The sequence below is a fragment of the Arvicanthis niloticus genome, chromosome 26 (genome assembly GCF_011762505.2).
Source record: "Arvicanthis niloticus isolate mArvNil1 chromosome 26, mArvNil1.pat.X, whole genome shotgun sequence".
In the NCBI taxonomy this organism is placed as follows: Eukaryota; Metazoa; Chordata; class Mammalia; order Rodentia; family Muridae; genus Arvicanthis; species Arvicanthis niloticus.
The window spans coordinates 38,083,028-38,102,143 of NC_133434.1; the positions used below are offsets into that span (position 1 = coordinate 38,083,028).

At 47.1% G+C, this 19,116-nt stretch overlaps 1 protein-coding gene across 1 annotated transcript in view; it reads right to left on the reverse strand.

The window, feature by feature from the left end:
• Znf609 (zinc finger protein 609) overlaps positions 1-19,116 on the reverse strand; it is a 127,813-nt gene that overhangs the window by 4,247 nt on the left and 104,450 nt on the right. Inside the window, exons 4-9 of the mRNA XM_076925822.1 lie at positions 9,364-9,451; positions 6,077-8,393; positions 4,571-4,937; positions 1,269-1,444; positions 836-1,049; positions 128-206 (exon numbers count right to left, since the gene is read on the reverse strand). Coding sequence (XP_076781937.1) covers positions 133-206; positions 836-1,049; positions 1,269-1,444; positions 4,571-4,937; positions 6,077-8,393; positions 9,364-9,451 — 3,236 coding nt within the window. The 3' untranslated portion in view covers positions 128-132. The remainder of the gene's footprint in view (positions 1-127; positions 207-835; positions 1,050-1,268; positions 1,445-4,570; positions 4,938-6,076; positions 8,394-9,363; positions 9,452-19,116) is intronic.

Here is a 19,116-nt window from a genome sequence, read left to right on the forward strand (position 1 = left end):
TGGCTAACGGTCTCCCTTTTCCACATCACTGACATCACACGGCTAACCCTCACGTGCAGGGATTCTGTGATCCAAGCAGCAGCTGCCCCTGTTAATTTGTTACTGCAAATTAACAAAATCTACTTACCATTCTCACCTCCGGGGGGGTGGGTAGAGTGAGGGAGTTGAGCCTTGCTGGCTGGCAACAATGGCTGTAGAAGAAAGCCCTGGGCAAGCAGAGAACATATTAATACAGCACTCAGGAAATCGCCCTTCCTTCACAAGTTGCCTCCTTATCAGGAGCTTCCCCTTACGTTTCCCTACCGAGTGCCCTTGGATTTTTGGGGCGCTGACAGAAAAACAACCCTGATACTTGGCCAGACCAGCGTTCAGCTGCTTGTTTCTCTCTAGTGGTCTCTTATTCTGCTGAATAATGAGAGGGCAAGCTCCAGGGAGGAAGTTAAGTCCCGGCCTAAAGCAAGGTACTTCAGGACTCAGGAGAGTTTAAGACAGGGTCTCTGCACGTGTGTGCTGCACGTATGTGTAGAGGTCACAGGACAATCATCGTTCTTAAAGTGCCTTCCTCCGGCCTGTGCTCCTCCCAGCCGACCACTGTAGTTACAAGCACACATCCCCACATCTGTGTTTTACATGGATTTTGAGGACTAAATTCAGGTCCTCTGCTTATAAGGCAAGTGCTTTACTGAGTCCTCTTCCCACCCCGCCTTGAATTTATTTTTATGCCCCTGCTTCAACTCTGAGTGGTGAGAATCATCTTAAACTAGAAGTCTGGGGGGTGGGGGGAGGGCCCTTGCTACACTGCTGAGACGGAGACAGAGCTGGAGGACAGCCTTACCTGCGGCGTACGGTAGGCTGTACTGCGCGGGGAGCAAGGAGTAGCCCAGGTGGTGGTGGTGGTGCGTGGACATCAGGCGCTGGGAAGGGGATGTGCGTGGCCGGTCGGCACTCCTGTCAGCACCTCCTGCTCCCCCAACGCTGGCACAGCTGCTGCCACCCCCAGCCACCCCACAGCCTCCCCGATCTCTCTCCTGAGAATTTTTATCACTTATCTGGAAAGGAAAGGAGACACATCGAGGCACTATAATGAGATACATACACGCACTAGTGATCTAACCAGTGTCCTATATCATGATTCTAAAACTGCAGGGTATCTACAGATAAAGGGGGTGCCCTTATGAAGCCAGCAGTCAGTCGAGTGGCATCTTGGTCAGGACCTCAGTTCACTCCTCCCATGCTGTGGACAAGGTCCAGGGCTGCAGTCCACCTACCGTTGGAGACTTGCTCTTGTAGTGACTGGCATGTTGCTGCAAGATGTCCAGGGCTTTGGACTCTGAGCTGGCTTTACAGCTTACACTGGGGCTGGCACGTGCCTTGTCAGCATCCTCGCCACCTGAGACCTTGCTGCCATACGGGGAGAAAGAATAGCTGGAAGGCAAATAGGAACCTAGGAGAGGAGAAAGCAAGCAGTGAAGGAAGTGAAGGCAGAAGCTGCTCTAGTGAAGGGCGATGGCATCGGCTCCCCGAGGCACAGCCTGGGACACGTTCTACCACAGCGCCTGGCTTCCTCCTCTAACAAGCTCTACAGAAGGACAGGCGAAGGGACAGCACACAGCACTCGGTTTCCCAAAGCTGACTTCTCAGATCTGTTATCTCAGAGTCACAGGATAAAGTGGAAAGATCTAAGGGTTTAAAGTCAGACAGCCTTGGGCTGCATGACCTTAAATAAAGTGACAGCCTTTTTGAGTTTCAGTTTATCTTCAAAATGAAGATATCAGGCAGGGATGATGGCACACCTGTAATCCCAACACTGTGGTGGTTGGGGCAGTATTCTGAGCTTAGTGTCAGCTTAGACTACATTAGATCCTGTTCCCCCAAACAAAACAAGGGCTGTTGTAGGCTCAGTGGGTAGAAGCTCTGTTGCCATGCTTGGTGACCTAAGGGTCGTCCCAGCACTCCGGCCGGACGCAGGCAGACCTGTGTGACACTGACGCCAGTCTGGCCTATTCCAGGCCAGCCAGGATTACATAACGAAACCTTGTTTTTATTAAAAAAAAAAAAGGGGGGGGGGGGGAAGTGGTCGGCCAGATGTGCCAGCACACACCTTTGATTCCAGTACTGGAGAGGCAGAGGCAGGCAGATTACTGAGTTCAAGACCAGCCTGGTCTACATGATGAGTTCTAAGTCAGCCAAGGCTGTTTCAAAAAAGGGTGGTGGTCCTGGGGGGCTCAGTATCTGTTAAGAGCACTTACTGTTCTCCCAGAGAACCTGGATTCAATTCTCAGCACCCATATCAGGTGGCTGTCTGTAACTCTAGCTCCAGGGGAGCTGGTGTTCTCTGTAAACACTGTGATTACATGCATGTTCCCCCCATTTATAAATAAATGTAAAAACTAAGCAAAAGATACTAATACAAAAAGAACGTGAGCGCATATGATGCTCCAATCCAGAACCTGGGAGGCAGCAGTAAGTGGACTGTTTCAAGGAAGATCGTCTCACCACAGTAAATTCTAGTACAGAATTTACAGGATCTAGTTCCAGCAAAGTCCTTTCACAAACAAGCAATATGACGCTAGGTGCACACACACCTGTAGTTTTAGCTACAGGAAGATGAGGTCAAGGTTAGCCTGGGCTACATGGCCAGACTTTGTCTCAAAAACTTAAGCTGGGCCGGAGAGACAGATCAGTGTTTAAGAACACCTGCTTCTATTGCAAAGGACCCAGATTTCATTTCTAGCACCTACATGATAGTTCACAACAGTTTATAACCCTAGCCCCATGGTATCTAACACCTTTTCTGGCTTCCTTGGGTATCAAACAAGCACATGGTGCACCTATATACATCCATGTAAACACATAAACAAAGACACAATCATGCTTGCCATACAAGCATGAGGACCAGAGTTCAGATCACCAGGGCTTATGTAAAGGGCCAGGTGCAAGTACCTATAATTCTAGAACTGTGAAAGTACAGACAGGAGAACCCCTGGGGGTCACTGGCAAGTCAGTCTAAAATAATCAAGAGTTCCAGGTTCAGTGAGAGACCCTGTTTGAAAAAAACTAAATCAGCGAAAAAGACAAGTGACATTGACCTCTGACCTCCACGTGGACACATGCAAATACACAGAAACACAAGCTGGGTGTGGTGGCATTTAATTCCAGCACTTGGGTGCTGAGGCAAGAAAAAGGAGGAAAGCTGGTTAATTATAGGCTAACAAAGGCTGTGTAATAAGACCCCGTCTCAACAATGAAAACAGAACAACAGGAAAAATGCATAAATCATTCGAGACAGTGCATGGACCAGAGAAAGCGTCACAGATGGAACTTTCATTTGTATAAAGACGGTGAGGAGCACCATGAGGAAGAGGTGATCTTATCTGTTTAAAAAGCTTACTTGTATTTAGAATCTATCCCATAATAATACCAGCAGAATTCAAGACTAGCTTTAGGAGGCTGGGAAGCTGTAAGGAGTGAATGTTCAGGCTGATCTAAATGGAAAACAGGGATTACCAGAAGCTGAGGAGGGCAGGGTAGGTTAGACAACAGATGCCCAAACACAGAGGTATCAGCTCTCCTGAACTGCCGCTCAGCGGAGTGGCTACAGTTCACGACAACCTATTACGTATTTCATCGTTCACCGTAATTGGATCAGCAAACACTGACTGTGTGCTGAATGGCCAGGCACAGGGGTGCAAACTTTTAATCCCAGCACTCAGGAGAGGCAGGCTTGTTAAGAGCCCAGCTTGGTCTACACAGCAAGTTCCAGGCCAGCCAGGGCTACAAAGTGAAATCCTGTCTCAGGAAAACAAAGATAACTAGCCCTCTCCCAACCCTCAACCCAAGCAAGCAAGCAAGCAAGCAAGCAACAAGCAAGCAAGCAACAAGCAAGCAACCGGGAAGTTCTGGATCCCACAAAGGTCTTCAGGCAACAGAAATTAGTGTGTAGAGTAGAATATGAACATTTTTTTTCTAGGAAGTTAAAAAACACTTAAACCTTGACCCACTGAGAACTCACTGTCAGCAGTTCAAGAACTAATTTTTCTCAAGCTGAACTTACCAGACATCCCCCAACTGACTTCAAAATGTGCTCTGCGTCCCTGACAGCTTTCTCATCTCACAGCTGAGCACAACCTCAAAGCTGAGCCTGTGTTGCTCGGGCTGGAATCTTAAGTTGCCACATGTACAGCTCCCTCCCGCCGTATTAACTGTGAAGCCCTCGATGGAGGGAGCTGCTCTCCTCTCTTCAGCGTTCCCCACCGTGCCTTGCATGCAGCAGAATCAGTGTCTACAGAAACTCCAGTGGAGAGAAGACTGCTGTCATGCACATGGGTTTTACCACTGATCATCAAGAAAGGCTGAATGTAGAAGCAACCTTAGCTAAAGCAAGGGAGAGGTGGTTTTTCTGACTGTAATTAGGGCCATTTAAGGTTAGAGTGGCAGCTTCACATCATGGACACATTCTATGTAAAAAAGTCAGGTTCCCTGAACCTCAGAGCCAGAGCCACCAAGCACAAAGCTCTGGACTTGAACACCAGCTCCCTTCCCACGAGCAGCGCGGCCCCAGGCACCGTACCTGGGTAGTTCTGCATCATCACTGCAGGCATCCCACGGTAGCTGGGGTGGCTGGGGTCATATGACTGGCTGTACGAATAGCCATGCATGTAGGGGATGTAGGACTGGTGCTGGGTGATCGGGGAGGACACGGGCACGTGGACACTTGGGCGGGGCTCCTTGCTCCCGAGGCGGGGCTCCTCAGACGGGGGCAGCTTGCAGTCACTGCCTGTGCTCTCCTTCCCGTCCTCCTTGGGAACAGAGTCCTTACTCCGGCCCCTGTCTTCCTTTAGTTTTCGGTCCCGCTCCTCTTTCCACCGATCATCCTCCGACTTGATGTCTGAGTACTTGGCAGGATAAACATATGTCCACATCCGGGGCTCTGTCTCCTGCAAAAACCACAGAATGGGTGCCAAGTAGTGTTATAGACACAAAAGACCCTTTCGAACCCGAGGTCCGAGGAGAAACAGCAACAGACCATTACAGCACCCAAGGCAAGGTGGGATCCTGACTTGTAGAGATCTTGTTTACAAAAACACTGTTAATTTCCACACTGAGGAGGAAGACGCAAATAGAACTCTAAGTTCAGGGGCAGCCTGGTTCACGGAGTCTAAGCCAGCCAGGAATACATAGCGAGACCCTGTCATGACAAAACAAAACACCTCCTCAAACCTAATCCAACAAGATGCTGGGAGAAAAAAAGTGAAGCCATCAGTGGCTCTTCTCTGGACAAAACTTCTAGGGCAGCGACTCTAGGAATACAAGTTGCCTCCTGCCAAGGTGTTTATGTTGCTTTGCAGTTAACACTGCCCCCAGGAGGAAAGGGAAGACTGTGTGAATGTTTGCAACGGGCGTGGGTGTCTGCAGAGACCAGAAGAGAGAATCAGATCCCCTGGAGCTGGAGTTACAGGAGGTTGTGAGCCATCTGATGTGGGCATTGGGAAATAAACTTCAGTCTTCTGGAAGAACAGAAAGTGCTCTAACCACTGAGCCATCTCTCCAGCCCCAATAGTTTTAACTTTAAATATTATTTTTTTATTATTAAGAGAACAGTGTCTTGCTACGTATATGTAGCCCAGGCTATGTAGCTCAGTATGGCTATAAACTCAAGATAATCTGCTTTTAGCTTCCCAGGTCCTAGGATTATAGGCATCATGTGTCATCATAGCTGACATCATAAACTCCTTTTTAAAGAAGCCTGTTTAGTGAGCATGTGCTTCCTTCCATAGAAACCATGCAGTGGAACACTGGGCTAGGAGTCAAAACGTCCAGGTTCTTGTCTTGCTTTGCTAATGAAGGCTCAACTGACTGTAGACAAAATAAGTTGTCTTATTCATCTCCATTTACGGGAAAAGTACCTTTTAAGGAGGTAAAAGTGCTTTTAAAACATAAAATGTACAGGTTTGCTAAAATCATGCAACTGTCCTGCTAATCTCAATTCTATGGAGCCCTACACAAGGCAGTGCCGACCTGTGGGCAGAACCTTTGGCAGACGGCACCTCTCCACCTCCCTACACACAGCAGTTACCTGTCGGTACCAGAGTGTTGGATCCACCTCTGCCTGTCGGCCACACTCAGTGCCTGTCTTAGCCTCAGACGCCTCCTTGCCTAGGTGGCCGGCCTCACCCAGCTTCCCTTTAAGGCCTTCAGGGGGCTGGCCGGGGAGTTTTGATGAGTCATCTAATTTGGGAGTGATGACAGACTTGGCAGGGTCAGTCCCTGGCTCCTTGGCCTTGCCTGGTCCTGACTTCACCAGGTCTGTCAGGCTGGGAGCCTTGGTGAGAATCGGTGGAATGGACGGCTTTTGCTTCCACTCTTCCTTGAGTGATGCCTCCCGCTCTTTCAGGCCCATCTCCGCCTTCTTGTCCAGTCCCCGCTTCTGCTGTTCTTCATACTGCTGCCGATAGGCGGTGTTGGTGCTCAAGAGGTGGGTGTGGTAGCTCTGGTCGCTGTAGCCGTAAGGAGGCACGTAGGCGTACTGGTTGTAGTACAGGGATTGCATGTACATGTTGGGCCGCTGCTGGATGACAGACGGCTGCTGGCTGGAACTGCTCAGCTCGGGTTTCTTTTCCTCACAGACGTCACTTTTCACTTTCCCGTCTATGCTCTCAGGCTCCTCATCCTTCTTTGTCTTTACAGCCTGGCCCTCCATTCCAGCCTGGCTGCTCGAGGCGAGAGCCCCTGGGCTGGACTGTGCGTAACCTGGAGAGTAGTAACTTTCAAAGCCTTGATAATATGGTGAGTCTTTGCTCTGTGGCTGAGGGGGGAAAAGTGTTTTCTTAGCTCCTTCTTTAGCCAGCTGCTCAGGGTCCTTGGACTTGGCACTGTCCACCTTGCCCTCCCCATCCTCCCCAGCGTCAGAGATGTCAGAGTAGGCAGGGCTATTGGTTTTGACAGAGCTGGCTTCAGCTCCATTCTGGGTCACTACATGTAGGGGAGTTAGGGGTTGGGTTGGGGTAGCACTATCTAGGCGGCTGCTGCCTCCAATCGAAGGGCTGGGGGCGTTGTCAGTGAAACTGTAAACCTTATCAGCTTCAGCCTTGATACTAGCTAACCGGCTCTGATGGGACTCTGAGGAGCCATTCAGAAGGCCCTCCATTTTTATTCCATCTCCTGTTGATTCTCTGAACGGGCTCTTACCTTCTTCTGCTCGGCATACCTTCCCAGGGGTCAGAGGACTTTCAAGTTCCTTTGATGAGTCCTTCTTTTTTTTGTCTTTCTTTTTCTTGTCCTTGGCAGGGGTCAGGGCAGGGTTGACTGTGAAAGGCTCTCCCATAACAGTGGGCTTGGGCTGAATGGGCTTGAGTTGGGGGCTGTTGGGCATTGCTTGGACCACAGTGGTGGTCAAGCCTGAGGAGGACCCTGGGCTTGCTGCTGTGAAGGTGGCTGTCTGGAAAGTGTAGATCTGTTGTGGGGGAATGGCGGGGGCAATGGGACGGGCTGATTTTAAGCTCTTGGGTGGAATCTTTTCAGGTTTCAAACTGGAGGTCTTTTTACATTTTTCTTTTTCCATACACTTCCTTTCCAAAGCGTCGAAGGCATCGTTGCTTGTCTCATCCATTACCAAGGGTCCATCGTCAGAGCCGTCATTGGATAAGGCTCCAGGGTCTGTGTCTCCCTCTGCACTCAATTTTTTCTTACAGAGGCCTTTTGTGCTGAATTTGCTTGAAGGGGAAGGGCTGTGAGGCTCAACAAGCCGAACTTTGGGGGTAGCTGAGCGGGCAGGGGACAAGGATCCTTTTTGTGAGACAGGTGCACCGTTGCAGCTGCTGAGGTCAGCATGGAGGGCGGGCTCCTCTCCATATTCACTGTCTCCGTCAGCTTCTGGTTTGCTGTCATCATCTGTGTGGGCATGGGCTTGGTGGTACTTAAGTCCATTAATGTGCTTGTACTTTTTGTTGCAGTTTGGGTGGGGACAGTCTATCAGGACCGGGGAGGGACAATTTCTGTCCACAATAGTGGGTTCTACCTTGGTCCCAAGCAGGGGCCCAGTGGCTGAGCCCATGGAATTTGTACGGACACGCTTGCTCCCTTTGGAGTCCTCTGAGCTAGAATTCAGCTCCATGTCTGAAAGGGGTTTGTTTTTCCGCTTATTGGCTGAGGAAGGGCTGGCTTTGACATCCTCAGAGGTGCTGCTGGCAGGAGGACGGTGCTCTGAGGAGTTCTGGCTACCCCGACGGCCTTTGCTATTGGCTCCTGCTCGGGTCTTGCTGCTGCTGCTGGTTCCTTTGCTGTCAGAGGCTGTGGCTGTCTCACTGACAGGCGTGTTACTGTTAGGACGCATGCGTTTGCCTCTTCCTCGACCGTTACGCATCTCCAAGTCACTGGTAGGAGAGTCACAGAACCTTGGAAAAGGACAAATAGGACAGGATATTATTAAAGGGAAAACACCTTTGTTTTTGTGAGGCAGGGCCTACCAGTATGAACTACACCCGGGTTTTTTTTTTTTTTTTTTTGAAGCCCAGGCTGGTAAGGAGGTCATTGAGTAGACAAGGCTAGCCTCTAACTTGGAGCAGTGCTTCTGCTCAGCTACTGTTTTAATAACTGTGGTTTCCTAGGAACCTGCATGGGAACTGTACTGGGAGGTAGCCTCCTAGGGTGTCATTTGCACACTAGCTTTGGATCATAGCGCCTTAGTTTAGGCCTCTCAAGCCCCAGCACACTGGGTACCAACGTTAGGAATAAGGTGTAAGAAGACATTGAAATATTAGTGGTTTTTATTACATTTTTATTTTTGTGGTGCTGTTAGACAATGAATCCATAAGCCTCATGCAATATCCCAGACTCGAAATGTTAGTGTTATCACCCATTTGAGACAAGGCATGTACTCAGGGTTAGCCTTAGCTCCCTATGCTGCTGAAGGTGGGTTTGAACTTCTGACCCTTCTGTATCCACCAGACCTGGGATTACAGGTACATACAACTACCGCTGTTTGATATGTTAACTTAAAGATCTAACTGCAACTTGAAAGTAAGGCCAGGCCCAGTGACTTATACAAACACATGAAATCCCAGCACTTAGGAAGCTAAGGTAAGATGATCACTTTGAGACAGCCTGTCTTATACAGTGAATTCCAAGACAGCCTGGGCTACAGAATGAACCTGGTCCCAAAGAAGAAAGAAGGGAGGAAGGGAAGGAGGGAAGAAGGGAGGAAGGAAGGAAAATGGATATAACCCTGGGGTGGTGGCTCAAGCTAGTGATAAAAGCACCCAGGAGGCTTCAGTCTGAGGCCAACTGCAGTAAACTAAGAGTCTAACAGTTCACTGGTCACGTGGGGTTCAGATGGATATAAATGAGGTATCTATACGTGCTCACCTTGGTGGTGCCCAGTCATGCCTTGTGCAGTCAAGAAGTGTACCTACATATGTTTTGTTTCTCCATGTCACATTTACCACCAACATCCCTGAAAACGAGAAGAAAAAAGTATTGGGTGAGACAAGCCTTCTGGCCACTGCAAAGAATATCCTTTATCTGAGAAGCACTCTGACTGCCCCTGTGGAGGTTTAATAATGCGTTGGGACCAATGGGCGAGAACAGTTCCATGGGAATTAACTATAGTGCTCCTGGATCCCTACAGATAGGCAATAAATAGTTCAGACTTCATAGCCCGATCAAGACATTTTTCATTTTTCTGAAACGGCCTCACAGGTCCCAGGCTGTCCTTGAATTTGTTATATACTTAAGGATGACACTGAGCTTCTGATCCTCATCCGCCTGACGGGAAGACCTGATTTTTCGAGACAGGGTTTCTCTGTGTAGCCCTGGATGTCCTGGAACTCACTCTGTAGACCAGGCTGGCCTCGAACTCAGAAATCCGCCTGCCTCTGCCTCCCAAGTGCTGGGATTAAAGGCGTGCGCCACCAATGCCCAGCTTGATATATTTGTACTTAAAAAAAAAAAAAAAAGACTTTTTTTTTTTTTATCATTTTTAGTTATGTGTCTATGAGTGGGTATGTGTCATGTGACTGCAGATGAAGCCAGAGGTGTTGGACCTCCCTAGAGCTGGCGGTGGCTGTGAGTCACCTGATGTTGGGACTGGGAACTGAACTTGGGTCCTCTAAAAGAACAGTATACCTACCCTCTAACCATCACAATTTTCCTCCAGTCTCACTCTTAAATGATGTCACAATAACTTATTAAAAGGGGGGCAGGGACTGGGGGCTGGGAATGTGGCTCACTTGGCAGAACGCTCATCCAGGACACACATAATTCTGGTTCTATCCCTAGATAAACTGGGTATTGTAGCAGAAACCTGTAAGCAAAACACCTGGAGGGTGAGATTAGGAGCAATGTAAGTTTGTGTTATCCTCTGTTATACAGCCAGTTCAAGGCCGGCCTAGGAAACATGACACCCTGCTCCTCATTCCCTCCCCCAACAGGGAAACAAGGTTTTTGAAGATGTGGCACTAAATTCAAACGCTGAAATCCAGGCGTGGCAGTGGTGGTGTACATCTGTAATTCTGACACTTGAGGGGTGGAGGCAGGATGACCAGGGGAGTTCAAGGCCAGCTGGTCTACAAGGAGAGCTCTAGGGCTCCACAGAGAAACTATCTTGAAAAACAAAACTGGGGGCGGGGCGGGGAATATGAGTGGTGTAATGCACAATAGTTCTACTTAAGGAGGCGTATGTATTTTCATTATATATTTATTTGGAGGGATGGGGGGCACATGGCGTGAATGAAGAGGTCAGAGGACAATTTGAAGCAGCAAGTTCTCTCACGCTATCATGTATGTCCCAGGAACCACACTCAGGCCACGAGGCTTGGTGGCAGGCACCCTTACCCACTGAGATAGCTCACAGGAATATCCCTGAATGTTTCTAAGAAGGAAATGTGAAGCCAATGAAGAATGACAAGGGATACTTCATTAAAAAATTGTTTTTATTTTACATGTGCGAGAGTGTGCATTTAGGTCAGAGGGTGAGCAGCTCTCAACAGCCGAGCCCCTGCTATTTTCTTTAATTGTAACTTTTAATACCTTGGGAGTAAAGTTCTTGTAACATAATCAGATATTTTCATCAGTTTATTTACTGCTGGCAATTAATGATATGCAGGAATTTACTTTTGTGTTTATTGACCTTTTTTGGCTTCTTACTTAACAGTTCTTTTTTTTTTTTTTTTTTTAATTTTGTTTTTGAGTCAGGGTTGTAAAACTCCAACCTGCTCATTATATAATCAAGCTGGTGAAGGGTAACCTTAAACTTATCCTCCTGCCACCACCTCCAAGTGCAGAAATTACAGGCATGTGCCACTATAAACCTGTGCTGGAGATCAGAATAAATCAAAATGTAATGAAGAAGCAGAAGAGAAAGTGGAGGGGGAGGAAGGGGAAGAGGAAGAGGAAGCTGGGTATGACAGTGTATGCTTTTAAATCTCAGCACTTGAGAGGCAGAGACAGAAAGAGCTCTGAGTTCCAGGGCTATGTAGAGAGACTGTCGCTCCACCCTCCAAAAAAGGAAGCAGTATTTCAGGCTGATGAGATGGTTAAGTGAGTAAAGGCACTTGCTGCCAAGACTAATAATCTGAGTTCAATCCCTGGGACCCACATGGTGGACAGAGAAAAACCAATTCCTTCAAATTGTCCTCTGACTTCTGTAAGTGTGCTGTGGCACATGCATACACACACTATATAAAATATAATATGAAAAAGATCAAGGCCATTCTCCACGAGAGGAGACCATGCCCCAAAACAAACAAACAAACAAACAAACAAACAATCAAAAATAATTGAAATAAAAAACTCAAGTCCGATAAGGGTAAATATTTCATTGAAAGACTAACAGAAGCCAGATCCTTCTGATTCTAGGATGTCTGGCTATCTAAGATTTATTCTTTCCATACCACTCTCTTAGACACCTGTTTACCTCTCTCTCTGTAATGAATGACATGGAGGTCTGCAGGTCTGCAAGGGGATCGATATTCAAAGGGAAGAAAGGATGGGATTCCTGTCCCTTTTCAAGACCCTGGCTTCTTAAGGGAATGGACTATCTTCTAAGAAAATAATTGAACTAAAATTTCTCTACTACCAAAGTGAATTCAATTGGATGTCTCACCTTAGTGATAGGCTGCTTTGCTTAGTTTAAACAAGAACAGTGCTTGGCATGGTGGCACACACCTTCAGTCCTAGCAGAGGCAGAGGAAGGCAGACCTGAGTTCCAGGACAGCCAGGGCTACACAGGGAGACTCTGTTAAAATCAACCACCCAACCACCCAACCCACCCCAAACCCAGCAGTGTCCATTTGTTTCTGGACAAGGTAAGTGTCAGTCAGACAGCTGCCACGTTCATAAAGGAGGCACAGCTTCAGAGGGAGAACAGGCTTTCTATTCTTGAAACAGCTGGGTGGATCACATGTTTATAAATATGGCTTCTTTCTCTGTCATACTCTGCAAACCTGACAGTACTGAATGAGTTGAAGGGGCAACAGGGAGGGAAAGTGGAGCACTTCTAACACGGAAAGACAAAATGGAAGCTCGTTGAAATGTCACAGGAAACACATCTGCTGAAGTGTAATGCTCTTCCTATGAGGGTCTGAGTTGAGACAGCTGGAGAATAAGAGAGGAAGGAAAAGAAAAAAAACACTAGAGACTTACAAGCTTCAGGGCAGTAAAAAGTAAGAAAACAGGCCTCCGTCACAAAACAAGGAAAGCCTTGGCACAGTTACAGAGAGCGGTTCTGTTCTGTTCTGAGGTGTCCAGTCATCTTCACCTTCAATGACACAGACACAGCAAAGGTACCAAGGCACCCGTCCCCGCAGCGACACTGGAACTGGACCTCCGCCTCCCCCCTTCTGATTTATTTTCAGAGATTTTGTTTTATGTGTTTTGCTTGAATCTATGTGTATCACATACATGCCTGGCACCCACAGAAGCCAGAAGAGAGCACTGGATCATCTGGAAGTTGAGTGACAGTCGTGAGCCACCATGGAGATGTTGGGAACAAGGGCAGGCAGCTCTGAATCCCTGGGCCCTCCTTTAGGCCCTGCTCATCTGTGTTTTTGAGACAGTCACTGTGTAGCCCTGATGGCATCACAGAGATCTACCTGCCCCTGTCTCCAAACCATACTCTAGGTGTAGCCATGGTCTGTAGCAGAGCAGAGAAGGAGGAAACAAGACCTAAAGAGATCACGCTGTGCTGTGCTGCGCTGCGCTGCGCTGTGCGGGGCAGTGGCAGCACAGGGAAAAGGCTCCAGGGCTTCCTCAAGCACCCATTCTAAACAAACTCTTGTGAGCTACTACTGATTTGGCATTATTGCATTCAAATAAATCACAGAAAATAAGAAACTTGTTTTGTTTCAGACAGTGTCCCACTATGTAGCCTTGGCTGGCCTTGAACTCAGAAATTCACTGGTCTCCCAGTGCTGGGATTAAAGGCATGCACCACCACACCAGATGATTTGTTTTTAATTTATATGTAGGAGTCACACGTGCGCACACGCACACACTGTGTGTGTAGGTGGTGACTGGTGACCATGGAGGCCAGAAGATCATCCCAGATCCCTGGAACTGGAGTTGCAGACAGTTTAAGTCATCTTGTGGGTGAAGGAAATGAACCCTGTCCTCTGCCCTAAGACAAACATTTTGACTCTGTGCTGACGCACACCTACAGCTCCTGACACATGGTCCTCAGCTATTGACTTATTTTTATTAATGTGTAACAGATAAAGCATATATTTTCCCAATCTGGTAAGAATATAGGCAGATTTCAGCTTCCATATTACATACCTAGCCCTGTCTGTAGCCTCAGATATTTTCATGTGTAATATATATATATTTTTGTTGGTTATATTCTTATAAAGTATATATTATTTTTAGTTCACATCTTTTGTCACCGAGCCATCTCATCAGCTCCACGATCTCATTATTTTTTTCATCTTATTTCAATTTTTGTTTTTGAGATAGAGGGGTTAGGGGGACGTCTCAAGGATAGACTAGGCTAGCCTTGAACTTGCTAGTAGCTTTGATATTCTGATCCCCTACTTTCATCTCTCAGATGCTGGGATTGTGGGTTTGCACCATCATGCCCGATTTGTCTTATTTGTGTGTACATGCATGTTGTGTATATGTGTACACCATGGCACAGATGGAGGCCAGAAGTCAGTTCTCTCTACCTTGTGGGTCCTGACCAATCTACATTGCTATATTATATCTAGTTTGTAATATCAATACCCATCATTTAATAATCGACAATTAATAACTATTGATCATAACTATAATAAACTATCCATAGTTGGTGGCTAAGAAAAACGACATGGTTTGTGAGCTGGTTCAGCGAGTACGACTGCTTGCTACTCCAAGCACAAAGATATGAATCTGGATTCCAACACACAAGGCTACAACACGGGCCTGTAACTCCAGCGTGATGAGCAAATGCTGAGGCTGCCAGCCTAACTCCAGGTTCAGCAAGAAGAAATTGTGGGCATTATTAAGAAGTTAAAACCAGAGATAATGTATACTGAAATATTAAGTGAAAGCACCATTCATTCTATGTGTGGTGTTTAAAATTTTATCATCATCACCATCGTCATCATCACCACCATCATCATCATCACCACCACCATCGTCATCCTGTATGTGGGCACACACATGCCATGGGCATCTATGTGGAGGTCAGAGGACACCCTGTAGTCAGCTCTTTCCTTGCTCCACGCGGATCCCTGGGATCAAACAGCTCAGCAGGTGTGCATGGCTGTGCTTTTCCGGCTGAGCCATCTCTCAGACCATTTGTGTGTTTCTGAGGCTGTAAACGCAGGATTGAGTGATTCTGTCTCTGCTTTCACAGGGTTTATAATACAGAATGAAAGAATGGAGAAAAAATAAGCAGATGACATTACCACAGGCAGTGTCTCCTGACCAGGTCAAGAGACGAAGAGGGCGCACTGGGCAGCCGATATTCTAATCTGTCCAGGTAAAGAGGCACTTTAAAGACTTGTAACATGAGCTGTTTTTCTTTTTGAGACAGAGCCTCAGTGTTTATCCCAGACAGGTCTCAAACTTACGATTTTCCTGCCTCAGACTCCCAAACAGTTGGGATGATTATTTTTTATATTATTATTATTATTATTGTCCTGGAACTCACTCTGTAGATCAGGCTGGCCTGGAACTCAGAAATCTGCCTGGCTCTGCCTCCCAAGTGCTGGTATTAAGGGCGTGCGCCACCACTGTCTGGCGTAATCTTCATTTTCAAAAATGTGTTTGAAATATTGGTTGTATGTACTTGATTGCAGCTATCCTTATCCTGATTATTTTGGAAATCTGGAGAAAGATCGACGCCCAAGTTTCCAAGCAGTGTATGGACGGGTGCCCAGTCAAGGAGGCACTGCAGTGCACATTTGGTACTAAGTACAAGTACTGTAGGTAGTGTGGACTAATGACAGGAAACCGTAAACTGATTGTGCCTTGTGTTATGATGTTATGACAAAACAAAACACCCCCCACCAAAAAAAAAAAAAAAAAAAAAAGAAACCAAATCTGAGCAGGCATGCAGTGAACGGCTGTATGCCATAACTCCATACTGGGGAAAGAGCTAAAGGTCACTGTGACTCACATAGTTCGAGGCCAGCCCAGACTACAAAGAACCCAGTGGCTCACGCCTTTAATTCCAGTACTTTGAAGGCAGAGGCAGGTGGATCTCTGTGAGTTCAAGGCCAGCCTGGTCTACAAAAGAAATTTCAGGAGAGCCAGGGTTGTGACACAGAGAAACTTGGTCACAAAACAAAACCCAACCAGACAAAAACTTTACTTTTATCATTTATTTTTGTGGGCGTCGGTGCCGGTGCCTGAGGAGTTCAGGAGAGGCATCAGATGCCCTGAGCTGTCGTTTTAGGAAGTTGTGAGATGCTTGACACGAGTGCTGTGGACCCAAATCAGGCCTTGTGCAATAGTAGTTAGTATCTACCCACTATTAACTGCTGAGCCATCTCCAGCCTCACTGGCTTCAAGTTCTTGATTTTTATTTTGTCTGCTGCCAGACAAAATTTGTTATATGTTTTGTGATAATTATTTATCTTCCTCTAACCCCACAACAGCAGTTCTCAACCTGTGGGTCATGGCTCCTGGGGTAGGGGTCAAGTGACTCTTTCATCTTACACATCAGATATTTATTTTACAATCAATACAGTAGCAAAATTATAGTTATGAAGTAACAATGAGAATAACTTTACCACTGGGAGTCACCACAACGTGAGGGACTGTATTAAAGGGTCACAGTGTCAGTAAGGCTAAGGACCACTGCCCTATGGAGTGATGCATTAGAAGATTTTAGAGCGTAACTGTTCTCACATACAGAGTATGTCTATTCAGGATTCAGATCCCAGTATAACAACTCAAGTTATGAGAGGGGCTCTCCAAGCCCAGTGATCACAAAGTACGCATGTGTAGTTCCAGACAGGACCCTATAAATTATACCCAAGCATCTTCTCTGTTACCTCACACTTAATCTTAACGACCCCACAGCACTATTATTCCCACACTGCAGCTCAGAGCAGCCTACATATCAAGTCATCGAGGCCACCCCGGTCTGTATAAGACCCAATCTGAATGTAGCCTAATCAGTCAGATCAGACCCAAATCAGTACGGCTCCAACTACTGCAGCTCTATTTTAAGTGTGCTGCCTCACGGGGTAGAAACATGCTCTCTCAGCTCTCAGGTGCTCATCACTTCCTGTTGTAAAACACTACACATTCTATGGACTACGGATGAGAATACAATTGTGGACTAGTGTGAAAGGCATCAATACCCATGGGTTTATTTTTGGCTGAGAAGCAGTTATTGATTTTATGTTTGACTGCTCTCTACCAGAAAAGAAAACAGCAGGAACAAGGCTGCACCAGGTGGCAGAGGCACAGGAGGAGACAGGAACAAAGAAGAAATAGCCACCTCAGCGAAAAGCAATGTAGGGCAGAAAGAGGAAAAGAAAAGTAGGGAACGGAAGTCTGCAGGTCAGAGCTGCTGCGGTTAACTCTGTGGAGGTCGACCCTGTGGAGGTCGGCCCTGTGGAGGTTAGCCCTGTGGAGGTTGGCCCTGTGGAGGTCGACCCTGTGGAGGTTGACCCTGTGGAGGTCGGCCCTGTGGAGGTTGGCCCTGTGGAGGTCGGCCCTGTGGAGGTTGACCCTGTGGAGGTCGGCCCTGTGGAGGTCGGCCCTGTGGAGGTCGACCCTGTGGAGGTCGGCCCTGTGGAGGTCGGCCCTGTGGAGGTCGACCCTGTGGAGGTCAGCCCTGTGGAGGTCGGCCCTGTGGAGGTCGACCCTGTGGAGGTTGACCCTGTGGAGGTTAGCCCTGTGGAGGTTGACCCTGTGGAGGTCGGCCCTGTGGAGGTTGGCCCTGTGGAGGTCGACCCTGTGGAGGTTGACCCTGTGGAGGTTGACCCTGTGGAGGTTAGCCCTGTGGAGGTCGACCCTGTGGAGGTTAACCCTGTGGAGGTCGACCCTGTGGAGGTTAGCCCTGTGGAGCTGCTGTGCCTCCTTTGTCTGTGTGGTGCCTGTTGATGACGTAAGAACAAGACAGGGAAAGGGATGAGCTCCATGGGGAAGACACTGCCTTAGCAGGCGTGCAGTCTCCGGTCTGACACTCAACATCAGGCCATCTTTATCCCAGTGCGGGAGGTTCTAGGTCAGCCTCTGTTACATGAGTTCAAGGCCAACCTGGGATACGTGAGAGTCTATCTTTATGGAAAGGGAAAATAAAAGGGAAAAACAAAGTTCAAAATTTGAAGTGCTAGAAAATTGTAAAGGTTATCTTTAAAAAATTATAGAGAAAGTAATGTAATAACTTAGCCGATCATGATAAATCCTTAACATGGAATGTTATGCACTTGCTTAAAATGTTATCAGAAGCTATTTAACCTTGAGAAAATGTTCACGGTGCATTCCTCTAAATAAACAATGACCTCAGAACAGAGGAAAGGCTCTTCAATCTGTTAAAAAGAAAACATGTGTATGGAATCTCAGGGTAACTTATTTATTTAGTTTTTTGTAGACAAGTCTCACTTGGTAGGATGGGATGGTTTTGAACTCATGGCAGTCTTTTATGAAGGAAGAATAGAACAGGCGAGAGACACCACATCTGACACTTATTTATTTATTTATTTATTTGGTTTTTTTGAGACAGGGTTTCTCTGTGTGGCCCTGGCTATTGGAACTCACTCTGTAGACCAGGCTGGCCTCGAACTCAGAAATCCGCCTGCCTCTGCCTCCCAAGTGCTGGGATTAAAGGTGTGTACCACCACTGTCTGGCTATTTATTTATTTTTAAATACCACTACTCTTCACAAAGCAAAACAAAATAGTCAAAACTTTTCACTTAAAGGCCAGTAATACATGTGTTCAATAAACAATCAATGACTGGTAATAGAAAAAAAAATAAAAATAAAAATAAAAAAGGTACCCCCAGAACACTCTATTTGCTTAGCTGGCTAGCGAAATAGAAAACACTAAGCCGAGCTAGCACCAGTGACGGAGAGGCTGGAGAGACGGCAGCGCTAATGCCTGTGGCTGACATACATACACAAGTGTCAACTGTCATGCAGTGCACTCTTGTCTCGAGGTTAAAAATGCTGTCAGTTTTGATTCCTAATAAAACATTCTCCTCGCCTTTGCGTCTTATAATAGAGATCCCTCTAGTCACAGCACAGTCATCAAAATCCCATTTATCATGTCTGTGTTGTCCCAATTTCTTAATTCTTTCTGTTTACTTTTTCATGTGATTGGACGTTTTGCTTATGGGTGAGTATGTCGGCTGTACCACATGTGCACGTGTGTGCCTGGTACCCTTGACAGCCAGAAGAGGGAGTCAGGTTATGTAACGTAGTTGCTGGGAAGTGAACCCAGGTCAATGGGAAGAGCTGCCATCTCTCCAGCCTCTCCAGGTTCTTTCTGAAGAAGAATGGCAGTGTACATGTTTGCCAGTGTCAAGAGGATGAGAAGGCAGCCTGAGAACCTCTCTTTCCAATCAATCCAGTGACAAGTTGTCCGGTTCTCTTGAGACACAACATAGGAAGAAGAGGAGGAGAAAACCCATAGTTTCTGGGAGCCCAGAGCCATAGCCTAGCCTTGGCTAGGAGCCAGGAATGCG